Source organism: Protopterus annectens, chromosome 7.part0, assembly GCF_019279795.1.
Source record: "Protopterus annectens isolate FY-2018-M chromosome 7.part0, PAN1.0, whole genome shotgun sequence".
NCBI classification, from domain to species: Eukaryota; Metazoa; Chordata; order Ceratodontiformes; family Protopteridae; genus Protopterus; species Protopterus annectens.
In genome coordinates this window covers 206,700,543-206,717,572 of record NC_056739.1, presented here as the reverse complement: position 1 = coordinate 206,717,572, position 17,030 = coordinate 206,700,543, and the positions used below count along the sequence as shown (strand labels likewise).

At 42.5% G+C, this 17,030-nt stretch overlaps 1 protein-coding gene across 1 annotated transcript in view; it reads left to right on the top strand.

The window, feature by feature from the left end:
• Positions 1-17,030, top strand: part of DVL2 (dishevelled segment polarity protein 2) — a 1,986,500-nt gene that overhangs the window by 889,786 nt on the left and 1,079,684 nt on the right. The window contains exon 5 of the mRNA XM_044076705.1: positions 9,980-10,112. Within this exon, the coding sequence (XP_043932640.1) occupies positions 9,980-10,112 (133 nt within the window). The remainder of the gene's footprint in view (positions 1-9,979; positions 10,113-17,030) is intronic.

The window sequence follows — 17,030 nt, the reverse complement described above, 5'->3', positions numbered from 1 at the left end:
GAAGATAGGCTGTGTGAACCACCTTACCCTCATCCACGGCTTTGGTGACTGCCTCAGAGAAGTCTATCAGGAGGCATGATCTGCCTTTCACAAACCCAAACTGGGTGGGATCCATAGTTTGGAGGTCACCAATGTCTTTGTTTAGGAGTTCCATGATAATACGCTCCATGGCCTTGCAGATCAGGCTCGTCAGGCTCATAGGTCGATAGTTCCTGGGATCAGTGGTGGCTCCCCCTTTGTGGAGTGGGATAACTGTTGCTGTGCGCCATTCAGTGGGCACAAAGCCTGATGCGAGGCTATTATTGAACATGGTGGTTAAGTGGGGAGCCAGTTCTTTCTGAAGTTTGTGTAAAACGTAGCCTGGGATGTTGTCCGGTCCCATGGATGCTGTGTTTATGGCTTTGGAGAGTGCAGCTTTTACCTGCATAGTTGTGATTGCAGGGACTCTGCATTCTTTCTGTATAGATATGGGCCCTTTAGGGGGTGAGAGGGGGTAAAGTTAGCACTGAACCTATCTGCCAGGATGTTGGCAATATCAGTTGGTTCTGTAATTTTCGAGCCTTTGTGCTGTAACTCAGAGCAGATCTGGGTGTTGCCATCTAGATTCTTGACATAGTTATAGAATGCTTTGTGGTTGTCCTTGTATTTATTGGTGATTTTGTTTTCGTAGCTAGCTTTGGAGGATCTTATAAGGGATCTCAGATTCTTACTGAGGCTGACCCAGGGAGCTCCTCCACTCATGGGATTTTGCTCTCTTTTGCAAAAGTTTCTTCCTTCTTTCTATTGTACAGTTATTTTATGGCAGGGGACCACCAGATTGGCTTCCTTTTTTTGGAGGATAGCGTCTTGGTTCTGTTTGGGATAGCACGATCCATGCACTCGGGTAAGTGCTTATAGAGTGCATTTGTGAAGGATTCAGCAGTTGTTACTGTATTGTTCATCTGCATGGGTGTCATGAAGTTCACCACTTCTGTCTTAAGAAGCATGAAGTTGGCTTTGGAGAAATATTTTACTGTGGTTTCCTTAATGGGGGGTGGGGGCGGGATGTGGATATCAAGGGTGATAAGCTTATGGTCGGATTGGACCAACGAGGAGATGACTTCAGGTGTGGAATACCGGTCACTCATGTTGGTAATGACTAGGTCTAGGATATTGTTGCCACTGGTGGGGTTGTGGATAAGTTGATCTAGGACATTGGAGTTTATGAATTCCAGAAAGTGTTAAGCTAAGGAGTTGGTACACGAGTAGTTTTCCCAGTTAATGGTGGGGTAGTTGAAGTCGCCCATTATTAGGGTGTTTGGTTGAACCCTAATATTTTCCAGTACATCAAGAAAAGAGGAGTGTGAATCCTTGGGCATGATTGAAGTCAGTAGCAAATTAAGTCCTTTGTGATATTTCTGTATTATGCTTGGAGAAAAAAGCACAAGTGTAGATTTTGCTTTTTGTGGGGATTAGGTCATCTAGGGTGTTTGGCACTTGCAGTGTATGAACTTTTGCTTAGTTTTTACGAAACAGCAAAAATGTGGTGGTTTTAGGGAGATTTGGTAGCTCTGATGAGATGCCAAGATTGAAGATAAACAGTATATGCCATGTTAAGCATGCAGTAAAAAAAAAAAAAGTATCTACACAGTGTACCAAATAGTACAGTAATGTTTTTGTCACATATAATATTTATCTGAGGTCTACCAGTTTTAATATATTCGTGGCTTGCGGACAGTTGGTGGAATGACCAGCTTTGTTGATATCTGTTTGGTTAGCGCCATTTGGTCAGTGCAAGACGGATGGTTGAGAGGTGTGCAAAAGATCAACAAATCCCCAGGTAGTGGAATATTCCCTTTCCCTGGGAATAGTGCAGTCTTAGAGTTAATATATAAAATTAGCAAGGGATGTGGGGGGGGGGGGAGTTTGCTGTCTGCAGAAACGTTTGTATTTGGTTGACTCTGCTTTTACAGAATGTGTCTGTTTAGTCAACGTTTTAATGTCAGTATTGTTGGTGTCAGTGTTCCCTACATTGTGTGTGTGTGTGCGTATGTATACATATTCAAAAAAAAAAAACACACATGCGGGTTTATGGCACTTGATTGAACAGCATTTAGTTCAAATTCTGTTTTTCCCAGGCAAAGTTATTGGGCAACAGAATTATAAACTCTACCACTGCAAGCCCACAATCAAATGTATTTTTCTTGGGGGGGGGTTAAATCTCCCTGCACACTCATGTAGGGGAATACATACCCTCCAATAACTTAACTGCACTAATTCCAAGACTGCACAATACCAAGGAGAAGTCTGTTCACACTCTCCTACAGTCTCAGAAAAGTAGTGCAATCCCATTCAGTGTACATCTCATTCATCACATTAATTCAATTAAAGTGCATTTAGCTACAGTGTAGTCTGACCACCTATCTGCAGCCCGTGTGTATGCATGTATATGTGTAATAAATAGCATTAATTTTGTAGATGATGGGATCCATGTTAGATTATCGAAGTTCCAAAACTTCGAAATTCATATGGCCGAAACCATACGATCGAAGTTTAGGAACTTTGAACATTAAAAAATAAATAAATAATAAAAAAATTACATTTTTAACTTGGGTGGGTAAGCCCCCCTGCGTGCCCCGTACACCCCCCCTGCTAACTAAATATAGCAACTCCGAGATTGCACTACATTGTGGAAAACGGTAAATTTCCCATTCCATGCTGTACCTCGATCGGCATTCAAAATGTTTGAAGTTTCAAAACTTCAATCATATGGTTCCCCGACTGTATGACTTCCGAAGTTTTAAAACTTCTGTATTCTGATAGGGATCCAGATCATATGCCAGTTTGTTTATGTGCGTGATACACATCTGATCTTATTGAATTTTAATTACTGCACAGCTTGTACATTCAGTGTGTGCTGTTATAATGTTCTGCTTTAAAGTTATTCACATCTTTCATAAACGAAAGTAGTTGTTTTGTAGATTTTTTGTGTGTGCTAAGAAGCATAATGCTAACAATTACAGATCTGTATTTTAAGTTTAAATCTGAATCTGAGTGCCTCTGGTGTGACTACAGGTGTTTGAAGGAGTTTTTGGAACTTGTAAAGTGGTATTTTTTCATGATGCTTGTATAGCAATCGTGTTTGCTGGAACTAGTGAAATGATGATAAATAAAATGCATTACATGTTAGCTCTGCACGTAAACTCATGTTTGTTCATTCTATTAGAAAAAAAAATAAAATTAGCAGCAAGTAGTTATTGTGCTGTTATAAGTCTTGGTTGTGTTGAATGTTTTTCCCCTCAGTTTCTACTTTTAGTGATCCTTTAGGTATTGCCCTGTCCAAGTAATTTGCAGGTTCACCATTGCCAGAGCTTGTGGTAATCATATCTGTCAGTAACAAAGGCATCAAGTAGAGGCTACTTTGTCATCTTATTGTCAGATTTCACGTAATCTCTGAAAGGCAGCATTACCCATTCTTACATTATCCCAGATCAGGGATGTTAAGCTAAGTTGTAGGCCATTTGTAGCTCTTGGATTAAGCTAAGTCATAGCCCATTACATTGGGTTATCTGCTTGCAGTAGCCCTCAGTCGGCCTGATTAACAAAGTCTTAGGTCCTGCGTCGGTTGCTGTCCCTTCTTCCATGACATTAGGTCGTCAGGGGTATAAAACATGGAGCCAATGCCATTACAGCAGTCTTTCTTGCCGTGCGGTGCCCGAAGCAGTTCGCAAGTACCGGTCCGCCAACTCCTGAAATTTTCGTTTTCTAGTTTCAGAACCAAAGTCTTCAACTAGAGCTAAGTACCCCGTTGGGGAAACTTTTTCTTGCTTCTTTCCGATGTCAGTAAAAGTTAATAATTGCATGACTTGTGGAAAGCAAATACCTCACAAATATTTTCAGTCGTACTGTATTCCTTGCCTTGGCCCTGACCATGATGTACCTTGCTGTTGGTTTTGTGCTTTATTTAATCAAGGCACTGTCCATCGTCAGTATATTTTCGCTTCTAAATATTTCGGTTCTCTGTTTAATTATCCAGAAATATCAGTTAGCTATCCGACTACTGGGATTCCGAAAAAAGATAAAGACAGAGACAGGCCGCCAAGGTCCAAAGCTGCCCTCGACGCCTCTAAGCCAGTTGCCAGTTCGCTGGTACACAGTGAGGCGCTTTCGCAGCCCCTGATACCCGCTACTTCTAACTCTCAGGCCTCTACTGAGACCCATTCAGAGTCCGATATGCTGCGAGATGCTTCAACTGTGGAACCTGCGGATGTCTCTACCTTGGATGGGTCCGGCGCTGCTGTGCAGGCACCGGCTTCTGAGGGTATATTCAGGCCTACGGACTTGCATATTAAACCAACATCTCCTTCTTCATTTAGGCCAAAATCTCGAACCATGCCTAAGAAACAGACGCCCAGGCCGCATGCTCAGACCTCTATGCCTAAAAAACAAATGATAAGAATGGCTGAAGATCTTGTAACTCTAATCAGGGGAGGCCAACCTCCCCCTTCAAAAAGACTTAGGACTGAAGTAGTTTATGAATCTTCTGGACAGCATTCAGATTTTTCTGATTCTTCTGATGATCTGCATTTGCCCATCTCTACTTATGAGGATTCTGATGCAGAGGACTCTATTCCCTCTGCTTCCTCTCCAGAGGATTTTTATTTTGGTGAGACCTTACATACTCTTAAGGGAGCATTTCCACTGGGAAAGCCAGGACTTTTCTGATTCAAAAAAGAGGCTTAGGGATTTCTTACTCCTGCCTCAGCATAGGCCTTTAGCTATATACCCTCCTGTACTAGACATTGTTGATTCCTTTTCAGAATCTAGTTTGGCTCCTGATTCTTTGCCCCCTGCTCCCAGAAAACCTGACAGGTATTACAGGGTTCCTGATTCTCATAAGTTCCTTTTTAAAAATCCTATTGCGGATCCAGAGACTATTTCACAGGGATCCAAGGGCATTAAGGCTTCTACTGCTAAAAATCCTACCCCCTCTGCTAGAGACTCTAGGGCGCTGGATAGATGGGGTAAGAAAGTTTACACTTCTGCAACCTTGGCCATTAGGGCTTTAAACTGCCAGTTTCATATGTTAAAGTATCAACAACATGTTATTGGATTTCTTAAACAGAAAGTGATGTTGCTTCCTGACTGTGCTGAAAATAAAGAATTACAGGATTTAATGCATTCTGCTGAACAGGTTGGAAAACATACTTTGCAGTGCAGATTTGATTGATTAGAGGCCTCTTGCAGGGCTGCTGTTACTGGATCTATGTTCAGAAGGCATGCTTGGCTTAAGGAGCAAGGTTTGCCTGATCATGTTTAAGCTAAATTGTTCGATGCTCCTTTAAATCAGGACCACCTGTTTGGCAACAAGGCTGAGGAAGTTCTTAAAAAGATGGTAGATAAAACTAAATCTATGCAAACTGTCAAAGATTTCGTATATGTTCAGCCTCCTAGATTTAGTAGGCACTGGCCCTCTAAAAATTGGTCCTTTCCAGCTCCTTCCAGGTCTTCTCAAGCCAAACCCAGACACAGCAAAAACCCCAGGTTTCAGTCCTAAGGGACACACAAGATTAGACAGTGGGGGTTTCCGCATCCAAACCTGGGAGTAGTAAGACTCCTCCCTATGGAAAACTGTCTCAACGACTTGCTTTTACAACTACCAAGCACTTTCCAACTGAATGCTCCTTCAGGTGGAAAGATTGGTCTACAGGCCAGAAACTGGGAACTCATTACCCAGGACAAATGGGTTTTAAATATAGTGTCCAAAGGATACAGATTTAATTTCCACATGTTACCAACACCAAACGGATGGCCAGATCTACCCCCAAATCGGTGGGTACAGGCCCAAAATCAAGTACTCACTCTCTCTTAAACATAGGGTCTATTCAGTTGGTACCAGAAGAGGAAAAGGGACAAGGTTTCTATTCGAGACTTTTTCTGGTACCCAGAAAAGGCAATACGTGGCGTCCTATCCTGGACCTTTCTGTCCTAAACACCTTTCTGGTGATTCCAAAATTCAAAATGCTGACTCTTCACCAGCTGCTTCCTATGCTAGGCAAGGATGCATGGTTGGCAACACTAGACTTAAAAGAAGCATACCTTCACATCCCTATCAGGGAGTATTGCAGGAGATACCTACTCTTAAAAGCAGGCTACATGCACTATCAGTTCTCTGCACTGCCCTTTGGCTTATCTACTGTGCCCAGGGTATTCACAAACTGCCTAGCTCCAGTCATTGCATATTGCAGGCAAAGAAATACTCAAATATACCCATACCTGGACGATTGTCTAATTCAGGCAGAAAGCAAGGACATTCTTTTGAATCATCTGGCCTTTGTTCAAATGGTACTGACTTGTCTGGGGTTCACAATAAACGAAAAGAAATCCCACCTGGTACCCTGTCAATAAATTGTATTCCTAGGAGCAAGCTTGAATACAACTTCCAGATGGCTTTCCTCACGCCAGAGAAACGGATTCATTTGACAACTTACTTCAAACAAGTGGCCACAAAAACCCAGCTATCTGCAAGGCAAATACTGCAAGTCTTGGGGTTCATGGCCTCTTGCATTCTTCTAATTCCATATGCAAGGCTGCATATGAGGAAACTACAATGGTATCAACATTCACAGGATCTAGAAGCAAGGATTCCTATAGTACCTTGCCTATGCCTAGACTTCCTTTGGTGGGCAGAGGCCTGCCACCAAAACAGGGGACTACCATTCACATTACCCTCTGCCGCCCAAACCTTTACAACAGACGCATCAGACTATGCATAGGAGGCTCACCTGGCAGAGAAGTGCATTCAGGGCAAATGGAACCAAAGTCAAATGCACCTGCACATAAATCAAAAGGAAATGTTAGCGGTACAGAATGCTTTGACAGCCTTCAAGGACCACATTCTTCCAGGGCAACTAATGGTAAAGATGGACAACGCCACTGTCATGTGGTACATAAACAAGCACGGGGGTACACATTCCTACTCCCTCTGCAGATTAGCCATGGCATTGTGGAACACAGCCTTGAGCTACCCAGTGAACCTACAAGCTCACTTCCTGCCAGGAAAACAAAATACACTGGCAGACGGATTAAGCTGAAACCTCATGAACCCACACTAGTGGAAACTGAAACAAAGGATTTTCAACATGTTGACAAGCAAATGGGGGAGCCCAGATATAGACCTGTTTGCCTCCTCCCAGAACCATCAACTGGACAAATTTTGCACAAGGATTCCCCACAAACTAGTTTGGAAAGTGGATGCTCTATCCTTCAGCTGGAAAAACTTATCAGTTTATGCCTTTCCTCCTCTGCCTCTGCTCTACAAGGTACTCCTAAAGATCAAACAGGACAGGCCAGGGATGATTTTAATTGCACCAGATTGGCCTCATCAACACTGGTACTCACTCTTGCGCAGTGTATCCCACTTGGCTCCATGGCACCTGTCTCAGACTCCTTCCCTGTTGTTTCAGTAGGAGAACCAGATTCTGCACCCTCAGCTGCAAACCCTGAACCTAGCAGCCTGGCTAATTACCTAATCTCTCCTTTAACATCCCTCAGTAAGTCAGTGATGGATATCATTTTAGAGGCAAGGAGGTGTAGTACTAGAAAATCTTATGCTGCAAAATGGAAAAAATTCTGTGCTTGGATCCAATCTCAAGGAATGAGCACATCAGTGCCCAATTTATCTCAGATTCTACAATACTTGACTGAGATGCTTCATAAGGGCTTGTATTTTTCCTCCATCAAAATTCACACGTCCGCCATTTCAGTCTCATTCTAGCACAGAGCCTCCCCTCTTCTTTCACCCATTGCTCAAGCAGTTCCTCAGAGGGGCCAGAAATTTAAGGCTACCCAGGAGAGCTCCAACTCCAGCCTGGGATCTTAACTTTGTCTTGGAGAAACTCACTCTTCCTCCTTTCGAGCCAGCTGCTACTGCAGATTTAAAATTTCTTTCCTGGAAGACAGCTTTCCTTTTAGCAATCACTTCTGTAAGAAGGCTATCTGAATTACAGGCCATTATGGCAGTGGAACCTTTCATCATCTTTCATGCGGACAGGGTGTCCCTCAGAACCAATACCTCCTTCATGCCCAAGGTGGTATCCAGTGTGGCTCTTAATCAGTCCATTCATTTGCCTACCTTCTTTCCTAACCCACAGAACAAAGGGGAACGAATACTACACTCTAGATGTGCACAGACAGCTTAGATTCTACTTGGACAAGACTAAACCTTAAAGGAAATCTGAACAACTGCTGGTGGCATTTGCTGCAGGGACAGAAGGGAAAGCTATTTCAAAACAAACCTTTTCAAAATGGATAGGCCACTGCATTCATTTCTGCTATAAGCACCAAGGAAAACCTATCCCACAGGGCATCAGACCCCATTCAACCAGGGCTGCATCTACCTCTACAGCCTTTCTCAGGGGCGTCCCTACTAGGGACATCGTAGAAGCTGCTACCTGGAGTTCTGTACATACTTACACCAAGCATTATCGTTTGCCAATTTTCTCTAAATCCAGAGCTGGTTTTGCCACTGCAGTCTTGCAGGGCCTTATAGCTGGTCCTCATTCTATTTAAATTCCTCCTCCCAACCTTAGCTTTGGGAATCTACCCAAATGTAATGACTGCAACAGTGAAACACGAATAACATAGTACAGTTGTGTACACTTACCATAAATGTAGATGCTCGAGTGTATTCACTGTTGCAGTCCTGGTTTACCCTCCCTTCAGCCCCCTTTCTTCTTTTGGCAATACCTCTACTCTCACTTACTATGCTCTAATAGCTTTTTGGTGTATTTGCTTTTTTTTGTTGGAGGTATATCCTGGTATTTATAGATTTGATTGCTTCCCATTAGGGGGGGCACCTGACATCTGGGGCAAGAAAAACTGATGTAATGGCGTCTGCTGCATGTTTTATACCCCTGACGACCTGACGTCATGGAAGAAGGGACAGCAACTGACGCAGGACCCAAGACTTTGTTAATCAGGCCAGTTGAGGGCTACTGCAAGCAGATAACCCAAATGTAATGACTGCAACAGTGAATACACTCGAACATCTACATTTATGGTACACAACTGTACTTTGTAGCTTTTGGATTGTTTGTCAGAAATATATTTTAGTTTTATATATTTTTCCTTCTTAGTATAAACAAAAGAACAGCACTCACTCCTTAAGAAATGCATCTGTTAGTTTTCCTTATTAAAATTTGGTTTCTAACTTGCTAAACACTGGATATCTTTGTTTTTTTTTTTTTTTTAATTTTTGCCTGCTTTCTGTTATTTGTTGAAAGCTGTTACAGTGCTGTCCTGCTCTTTTAATGAAGACATCCTGCAGTGGATTGGCCTGTATTTGTGCCAACCAATGCCACATTTTACATCCTGTGTTGTCCTTTTCATGACTTGTTGCTCTGCAGAAGTCACCAAGAGGACTGAATGATGGCATCTGTGCTTTAGGTAGCTGTTCAGCCATCCAGCTGTAGCTTTCATAATGTCCAGCTTCATTTTAATATTCTTCTCTCTTTTAGAAGTCTGACGTCCGCAAGTTTTCTAATTCCATTCTCAGCATTTTTTTGCACCTGTGTTGGATGTAATACAAAACATATCTGTTTGTGTTCGTATAACCAGTGTAAATTTGGGGAAGAACAAAACAAAGTGTAGATATTTTGTCTGAGCTGCTTTGATCTATTGAAGTGGCTGTGATCCTTTCATTCAAAGAATTAATTTTTTTTGTGTCCTTTGTCAGATTGGGCAAGAAGGCTACCAAGTGCGCCTTACATGATCTCTTACCTGTCTTCTTTTTCCACCTGCATACAGTTTTACTACTGCATGAAATGGCTTCTTGATCTTTTGGACTTTTACACATTCTCATCTTTTTTGGCATTGTTGTAACCCACTGAAGAATTGCTGGCTTGGCTATTTACATAAAATGAGATGTTTGGAATTTTGTCAACTCAATTTAGTAGTATTTTGGCTAACATGCCTTATGTTTTGTATTGGTTTGATTTAGGTGGCCACAGGATGAATGGACAGTTACGAATGGAACGACATTTAGGAGGGTACGAGAGCTCCTCTACAATGATGAGCAGTGAAATTGAAACTACCAGCTTTTGTGACTCTGACGATGATGACACAATGAGCAGGTATGTGGATTGTACAGATATTATCATTGTTGCACTCCTTGGAAGCTGTTGGAGTATGCAAGGTAATATAAATAATCTGAGAATTATAAGCAACTGCATTTAAGAAGTACTTTGTTCCCTCTACACACACACACACACACACACACACACACACACACACACACACACACACACACACAGTCTCAGTGTTTCCAGGAAATTAACAGTTGTGCAGTCATCCCCTTCATTCATTTTCTTAGTCTGCAAGATCTGAATGACTGGCCTTAAGGCCAATACGTTGGGTTTAGGAGACTTTTTTTCCCTTTATCCCTCTGCTGTTGCACATTTGTGTTTCATTTTCTTTTGCTGTTTTCTGTTGTAACTGGATGAATCTGTTTCATTAGATTTCTTGGTCTTTTCTCCCTTCTCCACACCAAGAAGAGGTAAGTTGGTACATTCGATATGGTTAACCACCCCTTGTTACTTAATACTCTTGAATCCCTCTCATTCGATATCCCAGCCATTAAATGGTTTAAATCTTACCTCACAAATAGAAAACAAGCTGTTCTCTGGGATAACCACACCTCTTCTCTCTTGCCTGTTACCATTGGTGTTCCACAAGGCTCTATCCTTGGTCCACTTCTCTTCTCCCTCTTCATTAATGATCTTCAAACAATAATCCCTCAAGCAACCTGCATTCAATACGCTGACGACTCTACGCTCATCTGCTCAGCATCTTCTACCCCAGAACTTATCTCTCTCACCCAAACAGTGTTCAATACCATAGAAACATGGTTCTCTAGTCGTTTCCTCTTACTAAATGCGAAAAAAAACAAACTTCTTCTTTTTACCCCCACATGCAGGACCTCCCCCTTACATTTCTCTATCTCTTCCAACAGCGCCACTATCATCTCACCTGACACATCAACTAAATTGTTAGGTATTACAATTGACAATAATCTCTCATTTGACCTACACATTAACAACTCCATAAAACTAGTTAACAGAAAGATAGGATCCCTATATCGAATTAGACCTTTTCTTACACCTTCAACTAGAACAAGGATCGCTCACTCCCCTCTTATTTCTACTCTTCTATATGCTTCACCTATCTTCACCAATCTCAAAAAAACAAGCCTTCACAAACTGGCAACCTGCTATAATAACACTGCCCGCTTTGCTACCGGTAACCCCTATAAAACACATCATTGTCTAAACTTAAAACTTTTAGGCTGGCCTGAGTTTCAGAACTATCTGATAATCCATCAACTCTGCATTGCCCATAAAATCTTGTACCAACCTAATAATACCCCAATACTCTCACAACTCATAATCCCGTATAAAATTCTCAACTCTCTCCGCTCCTCCAGTAAACTTCTGACAAGTTCTATAAAATCAAATAATTATGCTGGTGACTCTCTATTTACCAATGCTGTAGGGACAAAATGGAATTTGTTACCTACTAACATAAGTTTACATCATTGCCTCTTTTCAAACAAAATATTAAACTGCATTTCCAAAATCACTGGCTTTGTTCATGTAGTAAACCTGATTAGCTTTTCACTATGACTAACTAAATAAAACTATCTCTCTTACTCCTTGATACACTTCTCACTATTTGTCTTCTCTTCTCCCCCACTACTTCTCTACCTGTTATCTGTATTGTTTGCTTTTTTTAAACATTTAATCCCTATCTTTTCCCATACTTTCTTTTCACTCTACTTTCCTTACATACTTTCCTTTATTTACTATCTAATCAGCTTTTTTCTTTTTTCTTCCTTCTCTTTCTCAATTTGTACAATGTCATGTAGATAGTATTGTGTGTCATATGAATTAACTCCTGTAGTAGTACTTTACATTGAAGGGTTTACTAGTTTTTGTTTTTTATTGCAAACCCTATTACTAACTCTAATATTATTATTACTGTTATTATTATCATTAGTCTATTTTGGTATGATAGTTTTGCTGTATGTATCTCACTCTGTGGAGCTTTTCTCCCCGGGCCGCTACTGAAAATGGAAATTTCTCCAGCTAGACTAGCCCGGTCAACAAATGTAAAATAAAATAAATAAAAATAAAATAAAAAAATTAGCCCAATGACGTAGCCGTGAGTGTACCATGGATGGCTCCTGTTCAGCCAGAGGCATGGGCACGAGAAGGACTGGGGGAGTGGAGGATGAGTACCTGACACTGACTTACCCATGGGGGGTGCTGTTTAAGCTCACTATGGTAACAGTAGTAAGAGCATAGCAAGCTCACTGCTGCAAGTAATATACCACTTTATTAGGGGGGTGTGCATTTGCAGAAGCATGTATTTGCCTCCCAAGGCTGCCAGGGTTAAGACACACTTTCTCCAGCAGCAGTGTGATAGTGCACCAGCATCGTCCATCTGTTTACCAGTTCCAGATATTGGTTGGTTTCAGCTTTGAGGAGTCCAAGGTGGGTCTGGAAGACCTGGTGAATGTGGGAGCTGGTGGCAGCTGAAGGTCAGCTGTTGGGGAGGAAGGAGTGAAAAAGAGGCAATTTGGCAGTCAACTGCATATTTCTAATCATGTTTGTCATTAACACTACAGATGGTAGTTCCTCCTGTGCTTCATTGGTTTGGCTTATTTCCAGATTTGGGGTTAGTTTTCTCAGGATCCATTCATGTGGTCGATGCTGAATTGACTGGCCAAGACATGGAATCCTGGGTATCTATGGTTAGGAAGGCTGTAGTCCACATGCTCTGTGGTCAAGCAAACGTGGAATACAACTCTAACAACTACTGTATTTTTTTCTTCCCTTGCATTGCTGACCTCTAAATTAGAAATGTTTTAAATGAGAGGTGGGGTGTAGGAGTGAAAACTTGCCAAAGCAAGTGCTTTAGTTGACTGTATCCCTGTTTATGATGTCTGGTGGTAGCATATGTACTTTTTTACTGAAAGCTTGTGAGCATAGCCATATATTGCGCTGTTACACATACATAAAATTGTGCACTCCAGAAAAACTGAGTCAGTGAATTGTTCCTCATTTGCTGAACGGTAGACATCTCATTTTTCACATTCTGGTAGTTTGTCTTCACTAATTTTGACTAATCTCCAGTCTTTCAGCTGTGGGTTCTGCTCTTTAGCATGATTTTTCATTTTGTTTTGTTTTGGCCTTGTTTTTGGAGGTTTGGTTACTAGGCACCGTCTTGACTGTTGTCTAGTCCTGTGGTTGTCCAGTTTAATTCTTTTTTATTTTGGTCTTTTGCCAAAGAAATTCATTCTATGGACAGATCCAGTGCACATTCCTATTTCAAGCAGTTTTTCTGTAAGGTACTAGAATTGTTTGAAGCTGCGTTTTTGTCACACAATAGGTATTTTTTACATGCTGCTTCCCAAGCAACAAGCCATGGATCACCAAGGATATCAAAGCCCTCCTGAACGAGAAAAAGAGAGCATTCAGGTCTGGAGACAATGGCACAGTGAAAAGGGCACAAACAGCTGGCCAAGAGGATTAAAGAGAGAAGGAACAGGTACAGGAAGAAGTTAGAACTGAAAAAGCAACAGTGCAACAGCAAAGAAATATAGAGGGAGGGATGAAGACCATTACTGGCTCTGTCTGGCAGCCATGTGACAGGAGTAAAGAGACAGCCAATGAGTTTAACATGTTCTGTAATAGGTTTGATAACAAGCACTGGACAAACATATGATTCGGTCCTCTCTTGCAAATGGAAGATGTCCTCCTGGATAACAAAATGCATATCTTGTTTGTCCCCCCCCCCCAGTCTCTACTGTTCAACACAAGGGAAGGAAGGTTCACAGTTGCATCCGGACCACATAGCACAAACAATGCCCACACTCCCACCTCGGCTAGCAAAGCAGAGGCTAGCAGATGTTCTTCGTTCCACATTGCTGCAGTCCTTACTATTGGGTAGTCCGCTGTCCAGTCGGCCCGAATACCAGAGTATATGGCTGACGTCGGTCAGGGCGCATTAGACTGACGTCAGTACGTCAGGGTACTAATGCGCATGACCGACGTCATATCGTCAGTCTTTTTTGCCGCATGGTCCGATGCAGAAGCAGTTTTGCGAGTGCAGGTTGGCGTTCTGAAATATTTCCGAAGCCGGAGTTTCAGACCGAATCGGAGTTGGCTAAGTACCCCGTTGGGGAACATTTTGGTTTTTTCTTGCCTCAGTATTTAACCGGATGTCAGAAAAAGTGAATAACTGTATTTCTTGTGGGAAACAGATACCTCATAGGGATTACCATACCTTGTGTATACCTTGTTTAGGGCCTGAGCACGACGTTGTTGGATGCCGCTCTTGTGCTAGGTTTAACAAACGCACTATTAAGAGACGATTAGACTGTGCCAGGTTAGTGTTTGGGAAGCGTTGCAATTATAAAATGCCGTCGGATGCTCCGACGCCCGCCGTCAAGAAGCGCAAGGACAAAACAGCGAAGCCTAGGGTTGATGAACCGCAGTCCCGGACGCCGGTTCTTTAGAAGGCTCAGTGGAGCCAGAGGTTTTGCCAGGAGTTTCTTTGGAGTCTCAGGCAGAGACTTTACTGTTACAGGATGTGCCTTCTCAGGAGGTAGGCCAGGCTGAGGGGCTTCTCAGGTAACTGTTCTTCCCTCTTCCCAAGGTAGTTAGAGCCTCTCCTTCTGTTGCCAAAACTTCTTTGAGAGGTAGGCCAAGTTCAGCTTCAGTGGGGGCTTCTCCTAGCATTTCAGGTTCTGTGCCTAAGAAACATATGCTTAAAATGGCAGAAGATTTGATTACTATGATTAGAGGTTCTATGCCCCTCCTGATAAGAGGCCTAGGGTGGAACCGAGTTTGATAGTTTTGAACAGTGTTCAGAGGCTTCTGAGTCTTCTATGGAAGATTTGCAGGAGTATCCTCCTTATTCTGATTCTGATGTGGATGATTCCACTCCTACAGCTTCTCCTCCTGAGGATTTCTCATTTTCAGAGACTCTGCATTCCATGAGGGAGCACTTTAAATGGGAAGGCCAGGATTACTCTGATTCCAGGAAAAGGCTTAGGGAATTCTTGTTTTGCCCCAGCATAGGCCCTTAGCTATACCTCCTGTGTTGAATGTGGTGGAAGATGTTTTGCAGAGGCTTCCCTAAACCCTGATTCTTTGCCTCCTGCTCCTGTTAAACCTGATAGGTACTATAGGGTGCCTGAAGCTCATAAGTATCTTTTAAGAGTCCTAGGGCAGACCCGAAACTGTTTCTCAGGGACCTAAAGGTGTTAAGGCCTCTGTGGTTAAAAACCCTGTTCCCACTGATAAAGAGGCAAGGGCTTTGGATAGATGGGGAAAGAAAGTGTATACTTCTTCCACTTTAGCCATGAGGACGTTGAATTGTCAGTTTCACATGCTTAAATATCAAAATTATCTCCTTTCACAACTGAAATCTAAGGTGGATGCTTTGGCGGAAGGTATTGAGTGTAAAGAGTTGCTGGATTTAGTTCATGTGTCTGAACAAGTGGGTAAGCATTCTTTGCAATGTGGTTTTGATGCTGTACAGGCCTCCTCGAGGGTGGCTGCCACTAGTTCTGTTCTTCGCAGGCATGCCTGGTTGAGGGATCAGAATTTAGCTGAGCATGTTAAGACAAGGATTTTGGATGCTCCTTTACAGTCTGATGTGTTGTTTGGTTCGCCTGTGGAAGCAGTTTTAAAGAAAATGGAGGACAAAGCTAAGTCTATGCAAACTGTTAAAGACTTTTGCAGGTGCAGCCACCAAGTTTAGTAGAAATTGGCCTACTAAGGGATGGACATATCCTGCTTATGATTCCCAGTCTAGGGGTAGGTCTAGACGTGGTAGGGGCAGAGCTCAAGGTTCTTTTAGGCCTAGAACAGGGACTTCACCTGCTCAGACTTCTGGTGAGGGCAGGGGTCAGTCCTTTCGTAAACAGACCCAATGACCTGCCTTTTCAGCTGCCAGTAGATTCTCGTCTGGCAGCTCCTTTGGGAGGAAGACTGTCTCTTTTCAAAGGAAATTGGGATTTAATTACTCAAGACAGATGGGTGTTGGATATCATTCACCACGGTTACAGGTTTTATTTCCATACATTGCCCCCTTTCAAAGGCATGCCAGATGTTCCTCCTCCACAAAGGAAAGAGGCTCACAAGCAAATTTCTCTGTTACTCCAAATAGGGGCCATTCAGCCAGTCCCTGTATCAGAAAGGGGCCTAGGATTTTATTCTCGCCTGTTCCTAGTACCAAAGAAGGGGAACACGTGGAGACCAATTTTGGATTTATCTATCCTCAACACTTATCTGGACATTCCCAAGTTCAAGATGTTGACGTTACAACAGCTTTTACCTCTGCTGGGCAAAGATCACTGGATGGTAACTTTAGATCTCAAGGAAGCTTACCTTCATGTGCCTATAAGACTAAGTTGCAGGAAGTATCTGCGTTTCGAGCTGGAAATTCTCATTATCAGTTCTCTGCATTGCCCTTTGGCTTATCTACTGCGCCCAGAGTATTCACAAAGGTTCTGGCTCCAGTGATAGCTTACTTCAGGCTAAAAGGAATTCAAATCTATCCTTACTTGGACGACTGCCTGATTCTGGCTCAAGAAAAGGAAGACCTTCTACAGCATCTGGAATATGTTATAGCAGTGCTAAGATGCCTAGGGTATTCTGTGAACGAAATAAAGTCCAGTCTAGTACCCTCTCAAGACATGTGCTTTCTGGGTGTGAGACTGAATACAGCAGCCCAGATGGCCTTTTAACCCCGGACAAACAAAAGAGTCTATCACTTTACTTCCATCAACTATCTCATCAGTCCGTGCTGACTGCAAGGACAGTCCTTCAAGCATTAGGGTTCATGGCATCTTGTATTCTGGTGCTTCCCAATGCCAAACTGCATATGAGGAAGCTACAATGGTATCTCAAAATGTATGGACACAGCACTGCCAGGATTTGGACACTGTCATTCAAATAATACCTTGCCTTCAAAACGAATTT